The sequence below is a fragment of the Phyllobates terribilis genome, unplaced genomic scaffold (genome assembly GCF_046119375.1).
Source record: "Phyllobates terribilis strain yellow unplaced genomic scaffold, ASM4611937v1 Scaffold_7__3_contigs__length_470593459, whole genome shotgun sequence".
Classification (NCBI taxonomy): domain Eukaryota; kingdom Metazoa; phylum Chordata; class Amphibia; order Anura; family Dendrobatidae; genus Phyllobates; species Phyllobates terribilis.
The window spans coordinates 131,043,977-131,061,134 of record NW_027362767.1 but is presented as its reverse complement, the minus strand read 5'-3'; the positions used below and the strand labels follow the sequence as shown (position 1 = coordinate 131,061,134).

General features: G+C 46.1%; 1 protein-coding gene across 9 annotated transcripts in view; it reads right to left on the bottom strand.

Annotated features, from left to right (window-relative positions):
• MTA1 (metastasis associated 1) overlaps positions 1 to 11,275 on the bottom strand; it is a 133,994-nt gene extending 122,719 nt beyond the window's left edge. For 7 of the 9 annotated variants that reach the window (XM_073639152.1, XM_073639151.1, XM_073639154.1 and 4 more), the window contains exon 1: positions 10,886 to 11,274. In XM_073639152.1, the coding sequence (XP_073495253.1) occupies positions 10,886 to 10,913 (28 nt within the window). In that variant the 5' untranslated portion in view covers positions 10,914 to 11,274. Of the gene's footprint in view, positions 1 to 10,885 lie in introns of all 9 variants that reach the window. The other 2 variants (XM_073639150.1, XM_073639156.1) reach the window with 2 other exon arrangements.
• Positions 11,276 to 17,158: the final 5,883 nt, after the last annotated feature.

Genomic DNA, 17,158 nt, shown 5'->3' with positions numbered 1-17,158 from the left:
ACATCATTTTACTGTTTACCAAAAACAGAATGAGGCCTACAAAGAAAAGAACACAATACCTATAGTCAAATATGGTGGAGGCTCAAAGATGTTTGCGGTTGTTTTGCTGCCTCTGGCACTGGGTGCCTTAACTATGTGCAAGGCATCATGAAATCTGAAGATTATCAAAGGATTATGGATAGCAATGTAGTGCCCAGTGTAAGAAAGCTGGGTTTGCGTCCTAGGTCATGGGTCCTCCAGCAGGACAATGACCTCAAACATACTTCAAGAAGCACCCAGAAATGGATGGAAACAAAGCGCAGGACAGTTCTGATGTGGCCAGCAATGAGTCCGGATCTAAATCCCATTGAACACCTATGAAGAGATCTTAAAATTGCTGTTGGGAGAAGGAGCCTTCAAATATAAGAGACCTGGAGCAGTTTGCAAAAGAAGAGTGGTCCAGGATTCCAGTAGAGAGGTGTAAAAAGATAGTTGATGGTTATAGGAAGCTACTGATTGTGGTTATTTATTCCAAAGGGTGAGCAACCAAATATTAAGCTGAGGGTGCCAACAATTTTGTCCGGTCCATTTTGTGGGGTTTTGTGTGAAATTATGTCCACATTTTTCTCTATTTTTTGTGTTGTTCCAAAACACACAAAGGAAATAAACATGTGCATAACAAAACACGTGTAATTGCAATTATTTCCTTGGAGAAATACTTACTTTTGTGGAACAATTTAAAGGGTGCCAACACTTTCGGCCATGACTGTGTATATATTTTTTCTCGTTAATCTGTGTGCAGTGGCGTAATTAGAGAGTCCGATATATATATAGGCATCGGACTCTAATTACGCCACTGCACACAGATGAAAGAGAAAAAAAATATATACAGGGTGGGCCATTTATATGGATACACCTAAATTAAATGGGAATGGTTGGTGATATCAACTTCCTGTTTGTGGCACATTAGTATATGGGAGGGCGAAAACTTTTCCAGATGGGTGGTGACCATGGCGGCCATTTTGAAGTTGGCCATTTTGGATCCAACTTTATTTTTTTCAATGGGAAGAGGGTCATGTGACACATCAAACTCATTTTGAATTTCATAAGAAAAACAATGGTGTGCTTGGTTTTAACATAACTTTATTCTTTCATGAGTTTTTTACAAGTTTATGACCACTTATAAAATGTGTTCAAAGATGAAGAATGGCCCCACTATCTTTGTACCCCATATACCACCCCATACCATCAAGATACGAGATGTGCAGCATCTGAAACAACGGATACTGGAAGCCTGTGCTAGCATTTCTTCTGCTGTGTTGCTATCACTGTGTCAAGAGTGGGAGAAGAGGGTTGCATTGACAATCCAACACAATGGGCAGCACTTTGAACACATTTTATAAGTGGTCATAAACTTGTAAAAAAACTCACGAAAGAATAAAGTTACGTTAAAACCAAGCACACCATTGTTTTTCTTATGAAATTCTCAATAAGTTTGATGTGTCACATGACCCTCTACCCATTGAAAAAAAATAAAAGTTGGATCCAAAATGGCCACCATGGTCACCACCCATCTGGAAAAGTTTTCCCCCTCCCATATACTAATGTGCCACAAACAGGAAGTTGATATCACCAACCATTCCCATTTAATTTAGGTGTATCCATATAACTGGCCCACCCTGTATACAGTCATGGCCGAAGGTGTTGGCACCCTTTAAATTGTTCCACAAAAGTAAGTATTTCTCCGAGAATTACAGAAATATATATTATATATATATATATATATATTTATTGGACACATCATTTAAAGATTTTTCTGTATTTTCATGACTATGAAAATTGTACATTCACACTGAAGGCATCAAAACTATGAATTAACACATGTGGAATTATATACTTAACAAAAAAGTGTGAAACAACTGAAAATATGTCTTATATTCTAGGTTCTTCAAAGTAGCCACCTTTTGCTTTGATGACTGCTTTGCACACTTTTGGCATTCTCTTGATGAGCTTCAAGAGGTAGTCACCGGAAATGGTCTTCACTTCACAGGTGTGCCCTGTCAGGTTTAATAAGTGGGATTTCTTGCCTTATAAATGGGGCTGGGACCATCAGTTGTGTTGTGCAGAAGTCTGGTGGATACACAGCTGATAGTCCTACTGAATAGACTGTTAGAATTTGTATTATGGCAAGAAAAACGAGTGGCCCGAAAAAAGAGGAGAGAAAGGGAGAAGGGAAAAAAAGAGGAGAGAAAGGGAGAAGGGAAAAAAAGAGGAGAGAAAGGGAGAAGGGAAAAAAAGAGGAGAGAAAGGGAGAAGGGAAAAAAAGAGGAGAGAAAGGGAGAAGGGAAAAAAAGAGGAGAGAAAGGGAGAAGGGAAAAAAAGAGGAGAGAAAGGGAGAAGGGAAAAAAAGAGGAGAGAAAGGGAGAAGGGAAAAAAAGAGGAGAGAAAGGGAGAAGGGAAAAAAAGAGGAGAGAAAGGGAGAAGGGAAAAAAAGAGGAGAGAAAGGGAGAAGGGAAAAAAAGAGGAGAGAAAGGGAGAAGGGAAAAAAAGAGGAGAGAAAGGGAGAAGGGAAAAAAAGAGGAGAGAAAGGGAGAAGGGAAAAAAAGAGGAGAGAAAGGGAGAAGGGAAAAAAAGAGGAGAGAAAGGGAGAAGGGAAAAAAAGAGGAGAGAAAGGGAGAAGGAAAAAAAGAGGAGAGAAAGGGAGAAGGAAAAAAAAGAGGAGAGAAAGGGAGAAGGGAAAAAAAGAGGAGAGAAAGGGAGAAGGGAAAAAGAGGAGAGAAAGGGAGAAGGAAAAAAGAGGAGAGAAAGGGAGAAGGAAAAAAGAGGAGAGAAAGGGAGAAGGGAAAAAAGAGCAAAGAAAGGGAGAAAATAAGAAAAAAAGAGCAAAGAGGTGAAAAAAAAAAAGAAAGGGGAAAAAGCTAAAGATAAAAAGAAAAAAAAAACATCAGGTGCAATGGGGAGAGTGGTTGGTGGTGCAAGGGAAGTGTGGGGTCATCCCCATGAACACAGCACAAGAGAAAGAGAGGTTCAATGGAAAATGTAAATAGATGTCACATTATGTCAGGGCCCATGGATAAGCATATTCTACCCATGGTGTACAGATCTTGACAAATTAGTCACGTTTGTCTGGTAAATGCTGGCAAATTTTTCACTTATAATAAATCCGTCTATTCTGAAGGACAGATTTTAGCTTCCATAAAATGTGTCATTTGTCTGTTTTGCATGCAGACATAACAAAGGTCGAAATTGTGTACAAGTGAGGTCTGGTAGATTGTGGAGTAGGAGGACGACCCAGGGATCACGGTGTAACAGAACATTGGAGAGGTGAGGGATAGGCACAGAATCTGGATGGCACATACATGGCTTGCTGCCTATTTACTATTAGGAATTAAACTAAATTTAGATCATGTAATCCTCTAAATCTGTGTTTCTGTCACCTGGAGCAAAATATATTTAGCCAAAATGTTTGGTCCAAGACACAGAACGCTTGTGTGGCCAATTTCTCTCTCTCTCAATTGAGCATATTTTGCTCAAGCAAGAACATATACGGTATTAATTTAAATGGGGAGATATTAATACACCGCTAACAGACACCTCTCAAAGCCACTCACTTTCTGTTAGAATATATGATTGGGCATAATGTATTTCAACATGCCCAATCTCTTTTTCACCAGATAATACATATAAGGAGGCCCCAATGTAACAACGACCGTCAGTAAAAGAAAACGCCCACAGTTTCCGTTGGAAACAGTTGCACCGTTATTACAGGGGGGGGCATAACTCTGTAACAGGGGGGCACAGAAGAAAAAGAACAAACCGCTCCAGAATCAGTTCAGCAGCACCAACTGGAGGAGGTCCTACATTTAAATGAAAAAAAAAAAATCCAGTGAAAGGTCCTCCTTTAAGGATTATCAGTGGAATAACAGCAAAATCTGCACGTTTTCAGAACCTGATTTACAGAAACTTTAGTGGCAGAATTTAGTACAAAATCCAACCTGTTTGGACCAACCCTAAAGATCTGTTCCCATGCACCCAACATATTATGCAAAAAAAAAATATATAAAATTTTCATTATATACACTACATAGGAAAAAAATAGTTTACAATGGTTTCCTTACAAAGTGACAATAAGAAAAAAACAAAACAAAAAAAACACCTTCCAGCACAGAGACTGCACCACTACCATAGAAGTTACCGGCCAACATCAAAGGGGAGAAGAGGGAAAAAAAAAGTATACATATACAGTATACACACACGTGAAGAGACACTAAGCCACGTGTTCTCGATATTCACTATACACGAGCTATAACTGCATAGGACACGTAACTCAGCTTCAGCTCCGTCTTGGGCAATCATGTTTTAGCTTTGCCTCTATATAAATTTCACTATGACTATTTACTTACATCCCATTCACACTGTGCAGTTATTGAACATGGGGTATTTTCTTTTAAAGGAAGTATTTTATCATGTAGAATGTAGTTCATTATTAAAGAAAACTTTTATTATATGTAGACCCCCCAATAAAAAGGGGTATCTATCTAACAATAGAAGCCAGGAGGTGATCCTGAACTTTATGATGTACTCTTAATAAGAAAACAAACTTTTTTATTATTATTGAATTACTTAAGACTTTTCAAAGTTATGAATTTTTGTAATATTCTTCACTACTATATTTTGCATCCCTTTCTACCCAAAACACCACGCTACAATGCTGTTTTAGCTGCATAGTTCTGCTTACAACAACCCGTACTGTATTCACAGAGTGCAGGATTTTCCCAGTCCAAGTACAGGAGTAGACAGCCGAGGGGCTCAGACATGGATAGTCCCATACTGCGATTGCAGATTTCCTAATGCTCTGTTCACATAGGGGTTTTTTTTGTTTTGTTTTTTTTTACTTTTTATTTCTTTATTGTTTAGGGAGCCTAATAAGGAACGTTGAATGGGTTAAAATTGAAATTAAAATTTCATCAGTTTGCATCCATTCCATCTGCAATGGTTTTTATACACACAGAAAAAAACCGAAGACATAGGCTGGAATTTGTCAAACAGTTTTCACTAGAATTCTGGAGTTTAACTGTTTGAAAATTTAAAAAATGTCAACAGCTTCATCGTCTTTCTGAAGACCTGGCAGAGACCACCAGGGTGGAGCGTGACTGAGCGCCACTATTTTATGTCAAAAAGTGCCATAAATTACAACAAAAATGGGAGTACATTTCATGGCGCATGGAAGCTGATGGATGAGCTGAATTTATTAAGAGGTCTCAATCAATTTCCTAAATCTTAATCCAGTGGATTGTTCATCAAGACTGATGTACAAACCGCCAGCCTTGATGAACTGGCCCAATACGGTGAGATTTATCAAGCTAAAAGCACAAGAATTCTGGCATAATTTGGACCAAAATTTGTCTTTCATGATAGAAGCCAAGCAGCAGTCAGGCCGAACGGACTTCCATGTTGGCAAACTGATCGTTAATACGATTGTGCAGTGCACAATTATTCTCGCCAGCACAGGAAATGTGCTGCCAAGAACGATGATTTTAAGCAGGCTTTTTTAAACGGGCATTATTCTCATTCAATGGGTGATTGACAGGCTGTCTACACTGCCGGATTATCAGGAGGCGAGCTTTCCTAAGGGTGCTTTCACACTGCGATCTGTGTACCCGTCGGGGCATACGTCCTAAAATTACCCTCAAAACGGGGTCCGGACATATATGCTGTGACGGGGGCCATAGACCTACGTCTGAGTGTCTGCCTCCTGTGGGTGTACACTCTCGAAAAAAGTGCATGGCAGAGCTCATGTTTGCTCTGCCGTCACCATTGCGGTCTATGGCCCCCGTCACAGCATATGTCCGGACCCAGTTTTGCAGGGAATTTTAGGACATATGCCCCGACGGGGACACAGAACGCAATGTGAAAGCACCCTAAGACTGGCCATTCCCGATATCGATCAGTGTAAATGCACTCTAGACCATAGTGATAAATATGCCCCATAGTCTCTACAAAAACAGCACACAGCAGAAGGACTTTATGGGAAACAGAAAATAACAATGAAACAGTTCTGGTATAAATAAATACTTTTTGAACGTAACAAAGAAACAGAAATAAAAGTGGTTGGTTTTTTTCTCATATTCCTAGGCACGTTAAAAAGAGGTTATGCGAACGAAAGCAACCCAATTAAAAGGCGTGTGGGCAAGGGGTTGTTTTACTAAATACTTTCCTCACCCATCTACATGATAGGTCATAAATGTATGATCACGGGGAGGCCGAATGGGGGTCCCAAATTCTCGAGTGAATACACCAGTTCACCTACATGACTGTAGCGTTGGTCACGCATGCGCCCTTACTTCTCCAAAAGGGAATCAAGTTGTGGCCAGGCATGAACAGTACTGCTCCAATCACCCAGGAGACTTTGGGATCACTACAGAATCTGATGGCCAACCCCCTTTAAGGAAATTAACAATTAAAGGAGCGCTGCAACTATTACAAAAATGACAGCAGAAGCCACTTAACCACAATGCAAGAGACTTTGGGAGGAATGCACCAGGCTTATCTGAGCTAAACATCTATAAGGCTGTGTGCCCACGTAGCATTTTTCAAGCGTATATGCTGCGGAATTTAAGCAGCGTAAACGCTTGAAAAACGCATGTATATCCGCACCCCATGGTCCCCAATGGCATTCCGCAATGGCAATGCACATGCTGCGAATTTTTCCGCAGCGTTTATGCCGCGTTCAAAAATCCGCAGCATGTCATTTAATTTTGCGTTTCCGCAAGCGGAATTGCCTTTGTCCAATGCATAAAAAACGCAAGGCAATTCCGCATGTGGAAAACGCGTGATAAACGCGCGAAAAATGCGCGATAAACGCGTGCGGAATTCCGCATGCGTTTTTCCGGGAGAGGACTTGCATTTATGCAGCAGAAATTTTCTGCTTCATAAATGCAACGTGGGCACATAGCCTAAGCGGAGATCCTCTTTAGGATATGTACACACAGGATTTGAGACTGAAAAAAAACAAAACACTTGCTTCTTAGGCCACGGCCCCACTATCAGCCCCACTATCAGTGTTCGGTCAGTATTTTTTCTCAGGAGTTGGAGCCAAAACCAGGAGTGGATGATAAATGCAGAATTGGTGACTTGTTTCTATTATACATTTTCTCTGATTGTTCCTCACCTGGTTTTGGCTCCCACTCCTGAGAAAAAATACTGACCGAATACTGATAGTGGGGCCGTGGCCTTAGGGTGCTTTCACACTGCATTCAGGCACCCGTTCAGTGGCCCAGTCAGAGCTTACGTCCGAAACCCCACAAAACGGGATTGCCCATGGCTCCATAGACTATAATGATGCTTATAGAGCGAACATGCACTCTCTTAAGGTGCATCATTTGCGGGCATATACGCCTACTGGAGGAGGAAACCCAGTTTTACACTAGAAATTACAAGAGTAGCTCAAACTTTTTTTTTTTAGGACTTTTTCAGCTGACCTGCGCCAAAATACTCCTCAAAATGCTCCTTGTGTACTTAGCGTAAGGATACATTCACACTAAGGTTTTTGCTGAGTTTTCTTAACAGAAACTTTTCACCCATCCAATCAAAACTTGAAGTCTTTGTAGTTTTTGAAGTTTCTTCTCCAAAAACTCAGTAAAAAATCTTCAGTTGTGCACATACCCTTAGAAAAAAATATTCCGTCTGAACGTACCCTAAGTGCCCAAAACTCTTCATATGAACAGCAAAGTGGACTTCCCATAGAAATTCACATGAAGACACTGCTGGGCGTTTTGTAGCGATTTTTATGTTTTTTTATAACTGTTCCGCATTAACAAACAACGAGTTTTGCAAAAGAAAACCTCTCCAGCAAACACTTTTTTTAGTTTTTAAATGATTTCTCATAAGGGCTTGTTCTGATGAGCGTATTATACAGACGTGCTATGCAGGTACACACCAGACAGAACACGAACCAATGTAATACGGCTGTTCAGATGATAGTTTTCTATAATAGACAGGGTGTCAGTGTCTATGAAAAATAAATAAATCGCAGCATGCCTTATAGTCTTCCATATGTTGGAGAAGACTCACTTATTCAAGTCTATGGGTGCGCAAAAAATACTCAAAAAATAAAATCCGATCATCCGTGTACCTTCCGATTTTTAAGGATACATCACAATTATTAACATATTTGATCGTGCAGACTTTAAAATGTTGATGCATAATTATAGATATAACAGAGACATAAAACAGAGAAGCACAATACAGACGGCACACGGACATAAAATACAGACAGGACATGGACAGGAAATATGGATACAGACGGCACAGGGACGTAAAGTACAGGTGGCACACAGACAAAATACGGAGGAAAGATGTGGATGGCATATTAGCGTAAAATACGGATGCAAGTTTTGGACGACACACGGCCGTAAAATGCAGAAGCAAAATGCTGACGGGCCCACAGACGTAAAATGCAGAAGCAAAATGCTGACGGGCCCGCGGACGTAAAATGCAGAAGCAAAATGCTGACGGGCCCACGGACGTAAAATGCAGAAGCAAAATGCTGACGGGCCCGCGGACGTAAAATGCAGAAGCAAAATGCTGACGGGCCCGCGGACGTAAAATGCAGAAGCAAAATGCTGACGGGCCCGCGGACGTAAAATGCAGAAGCAAAATGCTGACGGGCCCGCGGACGTAAAATGCAGAAGCAAAATGCTGACGGGCCCGCGGACGTAAAATGCAGAAGCAAAATGCTGACGGGCCCGCGGACGTAAAATGCAGAAGCAAAATGCTGACGGGCCCGCGGACGTAAAATGCAGAAGCAAAATGCTGACGGGCCCGCGGACGTAAAATGCAGAAGCAAAATGCTGACGGGCCCGCGGACGTAAAATGCAGAAGCAAAATGCTGACGGGCCCGCGGACGTAAAATGCAGAAGCAAAATGCTGACGGGCCCGCGGACGTAAAATGCAGAAGCAAAATGCTGACGGGCCCGCGGACGTAAAATGCAGAAGCAAAATGCTGACGGGCCCGCGGACGTAAAATGCAGAAGCAAAATGCTGACGGCCCGCGGATGTAAAATGCAGAAGCAAAATGCTGACGGCCCGCGGACGTAAAATGCAGAAGCAAAATGCTGACGGCCCGCGGACGTAAAATGCAGAAGCAAAATGCTGACGGCCCGCGGACGTAAAATGCAGAAGCAAAATGCTGACGGCCCGCGGACGTAAAATGCAGAAGCAAAATGCTGACGGCCCGCGGACGTAAAATGCAGAAGCAAAATGCGGACGGCCCGCGGACGTAAAATGCAGAAGCAAAATGCTGACGGCACGCGGACGTAAAATGCAGAAGCAAAATGCTGACGGCACGCGTGTGCAAAATGCAGAAAAGTGATAATAGAAGTCTATGGGTCCGTTACAATCACGTACAGCACGAGGATGGTACTGGTGCCGTCTGTAACATGCAGGCGGCACATGGGCGCAAAATGCAGAATCAAAATATGGAGAGCACACGGATGCAACATATGGAAGCTATAGGTGGCACACAGGAAAAATGCAGTTGACGGAAGCTAAACACAGACGTCACACGGAAGATACGGAAGCAAATACATATGGCACATGGACGTAACATACAGAAGCAAAATACGGCGGGCACATGGAAGATTTGGATGGGACATGCACGCAAAACATGGATACACAGATGACAAAGTGGATGAAAATCATCTTGAGTTTTCTAGATTTTTCCTGCACTCATCTGACACCGACTCATTTAAACATCAGTATTTTTCATGCACGCAAAAAAAATGGCACCAGAGTCATCAGTGTTTGGTCAGTGTGTCATCTGTATTTCTCACATATGAATAAACCTATAAACTCCCCCTATACTCCGCCATGTTACTCACAGACGGCACCGGTACCATCCGCGTGCCGTACGTGATTGTAACGGACCCATACACTTCTATTATCACTTTTTGATTTTTTTTGCTGCTGGGAAAAACAAAAACGCAGTCGTGTGTCTGTGAAAAAAACACAGATGTGTGAACAGCACCCCAGACTAACAGGTACGTGTTACTTCTGCAAAAAACTTGGCTACAACACGTACATCTGAACGAGGCCTGAGGAGAGGCCTTTTTTTAAGCGTTTTTTTTTCCCTGCAGCCTTTTCGAGGAGGATGACTTTTTTCCCACCATTTTTTCAAAACCTCTTTAGGTAAGAAAACCCCTTAAAAAAAAATAAAAAAAAAAACCTCCTCATACAAATAGAAACAAATAGAGTCTTTTTAGGTTTTTTTTAATGCATTTCCACAAAAAAAAACCCTCACTGGCCATAACCTAAGATGCCAGATTTTAGCAGAGGTGCAGACTTTCCTTATTTTCTACAATTGCCGCCAACAAACATTTGCAAAAAAAAAAAAAAAATGCAAAAAAAAACTAAATTCCCTGCTGCCATTTTCCAGTCAAAAAAAATAAACCCTCCCAAACATCTGCAAGCAATTTGTATGGAGCAGAGCCGGCACCATGTCTGCCCCGTCCTCTTCCTGCCGCCTGTGGAGGCGGCCAGGCTCTTTTGTGTCGGTGCCCTCCTCGCCATGTTCTCCGCCTGCAGCCCCTCTACCTTTACCTCACCCCATTATTATTATTATTGCACCAAAAATCTACACACAAAAAAAAAAACATGGCAGCGGTTTTTTTTTTTATCATCTCCATTAAGGCAGCGCCTGTCAGACATGCGAGCAGACGGCGGCGGGGAGGGCGCAGGAGTGCCTGAATAAACAATAACATGCAGGGGCAAGAGGTTCTGCAGCGGCCGCACAGCGCCTAATGGCTTCCAGCAGGGGCAGCAGAGACGTGCGGTAGCGCAGGGTTAGCGCGCCATCCCGCACTCTTGCAGGCCCCGGCACCATGCACAGATTATTTTTTCCTCTTACCTCCAACCCTGTACATGTTTGCAGCCATTTGTAAGCAGGCAGGGAGGGAGGAGGACTCCCCCCTCCACCCTCCGAGACTTTTTATTCCAGATCCTCGTATTTAGCTCCAAAAAAACAACCCCCGATGAATCCGACAAATCCTCCAGGTGGAGATCACAGGACTCCTTTTTTTTTTTTTCCTCTCTCTCTCTTTTTTTTTCTTTTTTTTTTGTGAGAGGAGAAAAGGGGGGGGTAAAAAAAAATGGTGGATCGATCAGAGGAGAAGGAGGGGAAAAAGATGCATTTAAAGGGGCAGTGCTTTGCCTCCTGATGGCAATGTGCTTGAAGGAAGAAGAGACAGCGATGGCAACAGAGTCCTGGGCGAGGGGGAGGAGGCCGGGGAGGAAGCAGTCATTACCAGGAGGCTCTGCCCTCCCTCCCACTACAGTAATGCTTCCTCCGCCTCCATTCACATCTCCTCACGACACGCACGTTTTTCTCACCTCAGGGTTTCACACATGTAGTTTGCAGCTGCAAAATAAACACGAAAAAAAACAAAAAACTTCATAATCTCTTTGGCTTTTGTTCACACAAAGGTTTCCAAAGCGAAAAACGCTCAAAAAGGTGCTGAGGCGAGATTTTAGGCGCCTGAAGAATGGTCGGCTCACTTATTTTTTTGTAACTTCTTGGCATCTGTGGAAACCCGAGGCTGTGTCCGCACATTTTTGCCGAAAATGCGTTAAAATTACTGTGGTGTTTTTGGAAAATCGTGCTACAATGACAACCCCCCCCCCAAAAAAAAAAAAAAATACATGGTGTGAACACACCCTCACAAAGAAATACATACTGTATGTTAATTCTTTTCAACAATTTTTGTCGATGTGGGGTTTTCAAAGCAGATCTGTCTGAAAAAGACTATGGGCCCCCTTGATGGAGTCAGACGCTGCTGATTCATGAGGAGGTGCACGGCTCTAAATGAATATGGAGCGTCTGACGAGTGGTGTGAGCCTCTGAGCACCACGCCAGACATCTTACGCCAGTCAGGTACTGGAGTGAGATTTCTGGTGTAAGGAACGCCACAGCTTGTCATGAATTAGACAAGTTGTGGCATCCTGCCCCCGTTGCGCTCCGTCCCACCCCAACTCCACCATTTTGTCAGAGCTAGGAGAAACTGGCGTGAAAAGTCGCAAAAATTTTTGGCCCTTGAATTTTGTGTCTTCTCAAAGCTTTCACGCCAGAATTCTGGTTTGAAAGCTTTGATGAATTGTGTTCATCGTGTTAACATGTCCTTAATCCTGCTATGCGTTTTTTGTTTTTTTTATGTGATTTTCCAAAAAACGCACCGTGAATATGGCCTAAGTTTAGGCTAGGTTCACACGAGCATGTTTCACAGTACGTACACGAATCGCAACACCCTCTCTGACCACTGTTTTGACAGCTTCATAGACACATATAAGGCTGTAAGTTCGGGTGAGAAACCCATGGTCAGACCAGGCTATTCCTATACAGACTGTAAAACAGAAACCACCTCAGGAAACACTTTTTTGGGGGTAAAATTGCCAGCTAAACTGCTTGAGGGAAAAGACCACTGACTTTCCCTGAAACTGCTTCTCCTAAGAAAATCTCGACTGGTTCAGCAGTGTCTTAAATACACTGCTCAAAAAAATAAAGGGAACACTCAAATAACACATCCTAGATCTGAATGAATGAAATATTCTCATTGAATACTTTGTTCTGTACAAAGTTGAATGTGCTGACCACAAAATCACACAAAAATCATCAATGGAAATCACATTTATTAACCAATGGAGGCCTGGATTTGGAGTCACCCTCAAAATTAAAGTGGAAAAACACACTACAGGCTCATCCAACTTTGATGTAATGTCCTTAAAACAAGTCAAAATGAGGCTCAGTATTGTGTGTGGCCTCCACGTGCCTGTATGACCTTCCTACAATGCCTGGGCATGCTCCTGATGAGGTTGAGTATTGTGTGTGGTCTCCACGTGCCTGTATGACCTCCCTACAACGCCTGGGCATGCTCCTGATGAGGCTGAGTATTGTTTGTGGCCTCCACGTGCCTGTATGACCTCCCTACAACGCCTGGGCATGCTCCTGATGAGGTTGAGTATTGTGTGTGGTCTCCACGTGCCTGTATGATCTCCCTACAACGCCTGGGCATGCTCCTGATGAGGTTGCGGATGGTCTCCTGTGGGATCTCCTCCCAGACCTGGACTAAAGCATCCGCCAACTCCTGGACAGTCTGTGGTGCAACGTGACGGTGGATGGAGCGAGACATGATGTCCCAGATGTGCTCAATCGGATTCAGGTCTGGGGAACGGGCGGGCCAGTCCATAGCTTCAATGCCTTCATCTTGCAGGAACTGCTGACACACTCCAGCCACATGAGGTCTGGCATTGTCCTGCATTAGCAGAAACCCAGGGCCAACCACACCAGCATATGGTCTCACAAGGGGTCTGAGGATCTCATCTCGGTACCTAATGGCAGTCAGGCTACCTCTGGCGAGCACATGGAGGGCTGTGCGGCCCTCCAAAGAAATGCCACCCCACACCATTGCTGACCCACTGCCAAACCGGTCATGCTGAAGGATGTTGCAGGCAGCAGATCGCTCTCCACGGCGTCTCCAGACTCTGTCACGTCTGTCACATGTGCTCAGTGTGAACCTGCTTTCATCTGTGAAGAGCACAGGGTGCCAGTGGCGACTTTGCCAATCCTGGTGTTCTGTGGCAAATGCCAAGAGTCCTGCACGGTGTTGGGCTGTGAGCACAACCCCCATCTGTGGACGTCGGGCCCTCATACCACCCTCATGGAGTCGGTTTCTAACCGTTTGTGCAGATGACTCGCCCCCTGGGCCGCGTTTGTGCACGTGTGTGGGTTACCCGGAACCAGGTCTCTGAGGGGGGTTGTAGTCTCCGTAGCGGTGACCCGGTCCCATGGCTCAGGGTGGTCAAACCAGTGGCAGTTTATTGATGGGATTTTTATGGTTAATTGTCCGACTACCCCACCCGTGGATTGCGGTCAGCGCGGACCGCCGCTGCAAGGCAGACCGCTGGGGCCGATGGTGTGTGCAGCTGAGGTAGTGTGACTCCCCACGGGAAGAGTGGAGCCCCAGGGCAGTGTAGTAGATGATGGGAGTGATGGTGCGAGCGTCCCAGCACTAGTAGTGCTGGCGCGGCGATGAAGCACAGAGACGTGGGATTGCAGTTCAAAGGCTTTACTCACAGTTCTTTATATTCCAAATCACTTCGGTACCGGTAGTGACTGCCCAAGCCGTGCTGCGTCCACCAGGCAAGGGGCTCGGTCAACCCCCAGGCAATTCCAGAGTGTGGCACAGGACTCCCTTCGATTCCTTTCTCTGGCCGTGCCCCACCAGTGACACTACTTTTGTCCAGCTGCCTCGGGCCTTCTCTTGGGATGTTGGATGTCCACTTCCCTGACCCTATGTGGTATGCCTTTCTAGTAGGTGTAGTGAGGGGTCGCACCAAGATGTGATCACGACCGCCGGTCCTTGGCTGAGGATTAGTCGCCTCCACCAACTTGGGATCCTGTACCCTGTTCTGCCAACCCGTCATCCGCAATCTCCTGGGCCTTTGGGGTTCCTTCTGCCTTCGTGTCTCTGGGCCTCTCTTAGTGTTCCGTTCCTTTCTTCCTTTCCTTTCTGTTCCTCTCTGCTGGTCCTGTCCTCTCTGCTGTTTCTGGCCTTCACTCCAGGCCTGCCTCGTGGAGCTGGGCCCAGACTGAGCCACAGCTCCCTGTCAGCCCTCTCTGGCTGAGCTCCTCTCCTCCTGACTGAACTAACTACTGTCCTAAGATGGTGCCCACCTTATATACCTCCCTCTCTGTGTACGAGCCCAGGTGACTTGCAACCAATGGGCTCCTACCTATGCCCAGAGACCCAACCTCTATCTGCTCCTACATCACTGGGTTTTCCTCCCCCCTCCCCACTCCAGCCAGGGACAGATGCTGTCATGCCTGCACTTCTGTCTAGTGGGAGCACCGTTGAGCTGTCCCTCGGAAATGGGGTGTGTGTGATGCATGCAGCTTACTGAGTCTTGGTCCACACTCCATCCTTACCCGGGAGTGGAATATCACACCTCTGGTCTGAGGTGCAATACCCCTATAGCGGCCGAACCCTCGGGGTGCTACATTCCCCCCTAGTCAATCACAGCACGTCCTCAGGCTGGAAAAGAGTGAAAACAATTTAAAACATACAAAATTTTAGAGTGCACTTGCATATAAGACATTAACTATTAACTCATCCCTTTATGGGAGGTATTCTTCTCTTTTTAACGTTACTGGTTACACTTTCATAAAACATCCTGCTAATGCCACCGGAACTCTTTTATAAAACACTATATAAAACGTTTGCATTTCTATTTAGCAGCATATTAAACTTCTTCACATAAGACATTTTCAAGTAAAAACACATTTTTTTTTTTTTTAAAAAAACACATTCTTGAGTTCTGGCCGCGGTGCAACTTGCGACCAGGTGTTCCTTCTTCCTAAAGGTGCAGCAGTCCAATTAATTTGCTCTGAGGTAGACGTTGCAGTCTTTTTATAAAACCAGTAGGGGGCGCATTAAGAAGCGCAACTATTTACAAGATGGCCGCTCTCAGTCCTCGGCCAGGTAGGGAAAGGGATGGCTGTTCTCAGTCCCCAGCCAGGTAAGGGATATAGGGGGTAACTTTGGCAGGTAACAGTCCACATTAGTCCCAACGGGGACCACACTTCAGTCCAGTAACAGTTCCAACATCAATTCTCATACCTGACGGGTAACTATATACAGTTCCATTTTACCGTTTATTGGTAACGGCGTCCTCCTGATGCTCCTTGCTCCTCCGGGTAATCTTCAGGTCCGTCCGGACCCTCTGGGTACTCAGTGTCTGGGCGGTACTGCAGTTCCTCCTCGGTTAAACGGTGGACGTGGAGGGCGTACAGTCCTTTGGCTCCTTTGTGCCGGGTGTAAGTGACCACATCACCAGGGTACAGGTCACGTCCGTGATGTCCCTCTGGCAGGTGACTCTCGACGTCCCTTCTGGTCACGAAGACGTCGTTTGCGGCCTCCGGGTCTCTAATGAAGCCCCAGCCGTGCTCCAGCTGGAACTTTACTACGGTCCCGGTGGCTCGGGGACCGCGGACGGCGTGGGGGTCCTGACGGGCTCTCCGCTTTTGTTCTGGGCTCCGGGCTTGGAGTCGCTCCTCCCTGATGCGTCTCTGCCGCCGCTCACTCTCGAAGGTGGCCAGCTGCTGACGGCAGGACTCCAGGCAACGGGCTGCGTCCGCCCGGGTTTCTTGGGGGAACCCCATTAGATTTTCGCCAGTGGGGTCCCACTCAAATTGGGCGTCTTCTAGCGGGAGCGGGGTGTCCTCTATGGGCTCCGGAGCCGGTATCAGAGGCTCGCGCGGGGACTGGGTTTTCCAGGGCTGACTGTTGGTCAGTTCAGCCGGCCATTCCAGCGGCAGTCCATCCGGACCAGTATGATGGGCAAACAGGTCCACGCCCAGCGGTGGTATGGCAGGGGACCCCAGTCGGGGAGCAGTGCCCGGGGGCACTCGGCCTTGCGACCAGGCCGGTGGTCGTCTGCTGGTCGTGCCCGGGAGTGGCGCAGCCAAGGTAGGGGGCGCTGGTGAGGCAGCGGCGCCCGGGTGCACTAGGCCTTGCGTCTCGGCCTGTGGCGTCTCCTTCTTTACTGCGCCCGGGTTCAAAGGGCACAGCGCGGGGCGGGGCGTGACAGCTACGCTTGCAGCCTGAGGCCTAGCTGGCGGCGGTGGAGGCGTGGTGTCTGGTACGGTCCCCGGGGCTTCGGGGTCCCGCAGCGGAAGGTGGGGGCAGGCTGGTGGCCTCAGGGCTTGGGGTGATGACGTCCCCATTACCTGCCTCGGTCTTTATGTCCTCTTCCGCGGCGTCGTCCTCGGCCGCCGGTCCTCCTTCACCGCCCTCGGAGGCAGGCGCGCTGTTCGGTCCTCGCCAGGTCTCCTGCTGGCTGGTTCCATGCTGCCGGGCCAACTCCTCCTTCCACCCGGCAAACACATCTCGCTGCGCCCGGACCATCCTCCGATTTAAATCCTCCAGCGCAGCTCGCGCACACTCCGGGTCTCTGGGCAGCTGTGCCAGCAACTCCGTTAGGTTGCACGTTGGTTCAGCCTGCAGCAGGCTGCGGACCAGGGTGCTGGTGGGGTTCGCTGCTTTTTCCATCTCCGGTTGCGGTATGTCCAGACTGATCCAGGCCGCACCCGGCCCCACAGTTTTCTTTCCTGTCCGCCCCCATGGGGGGT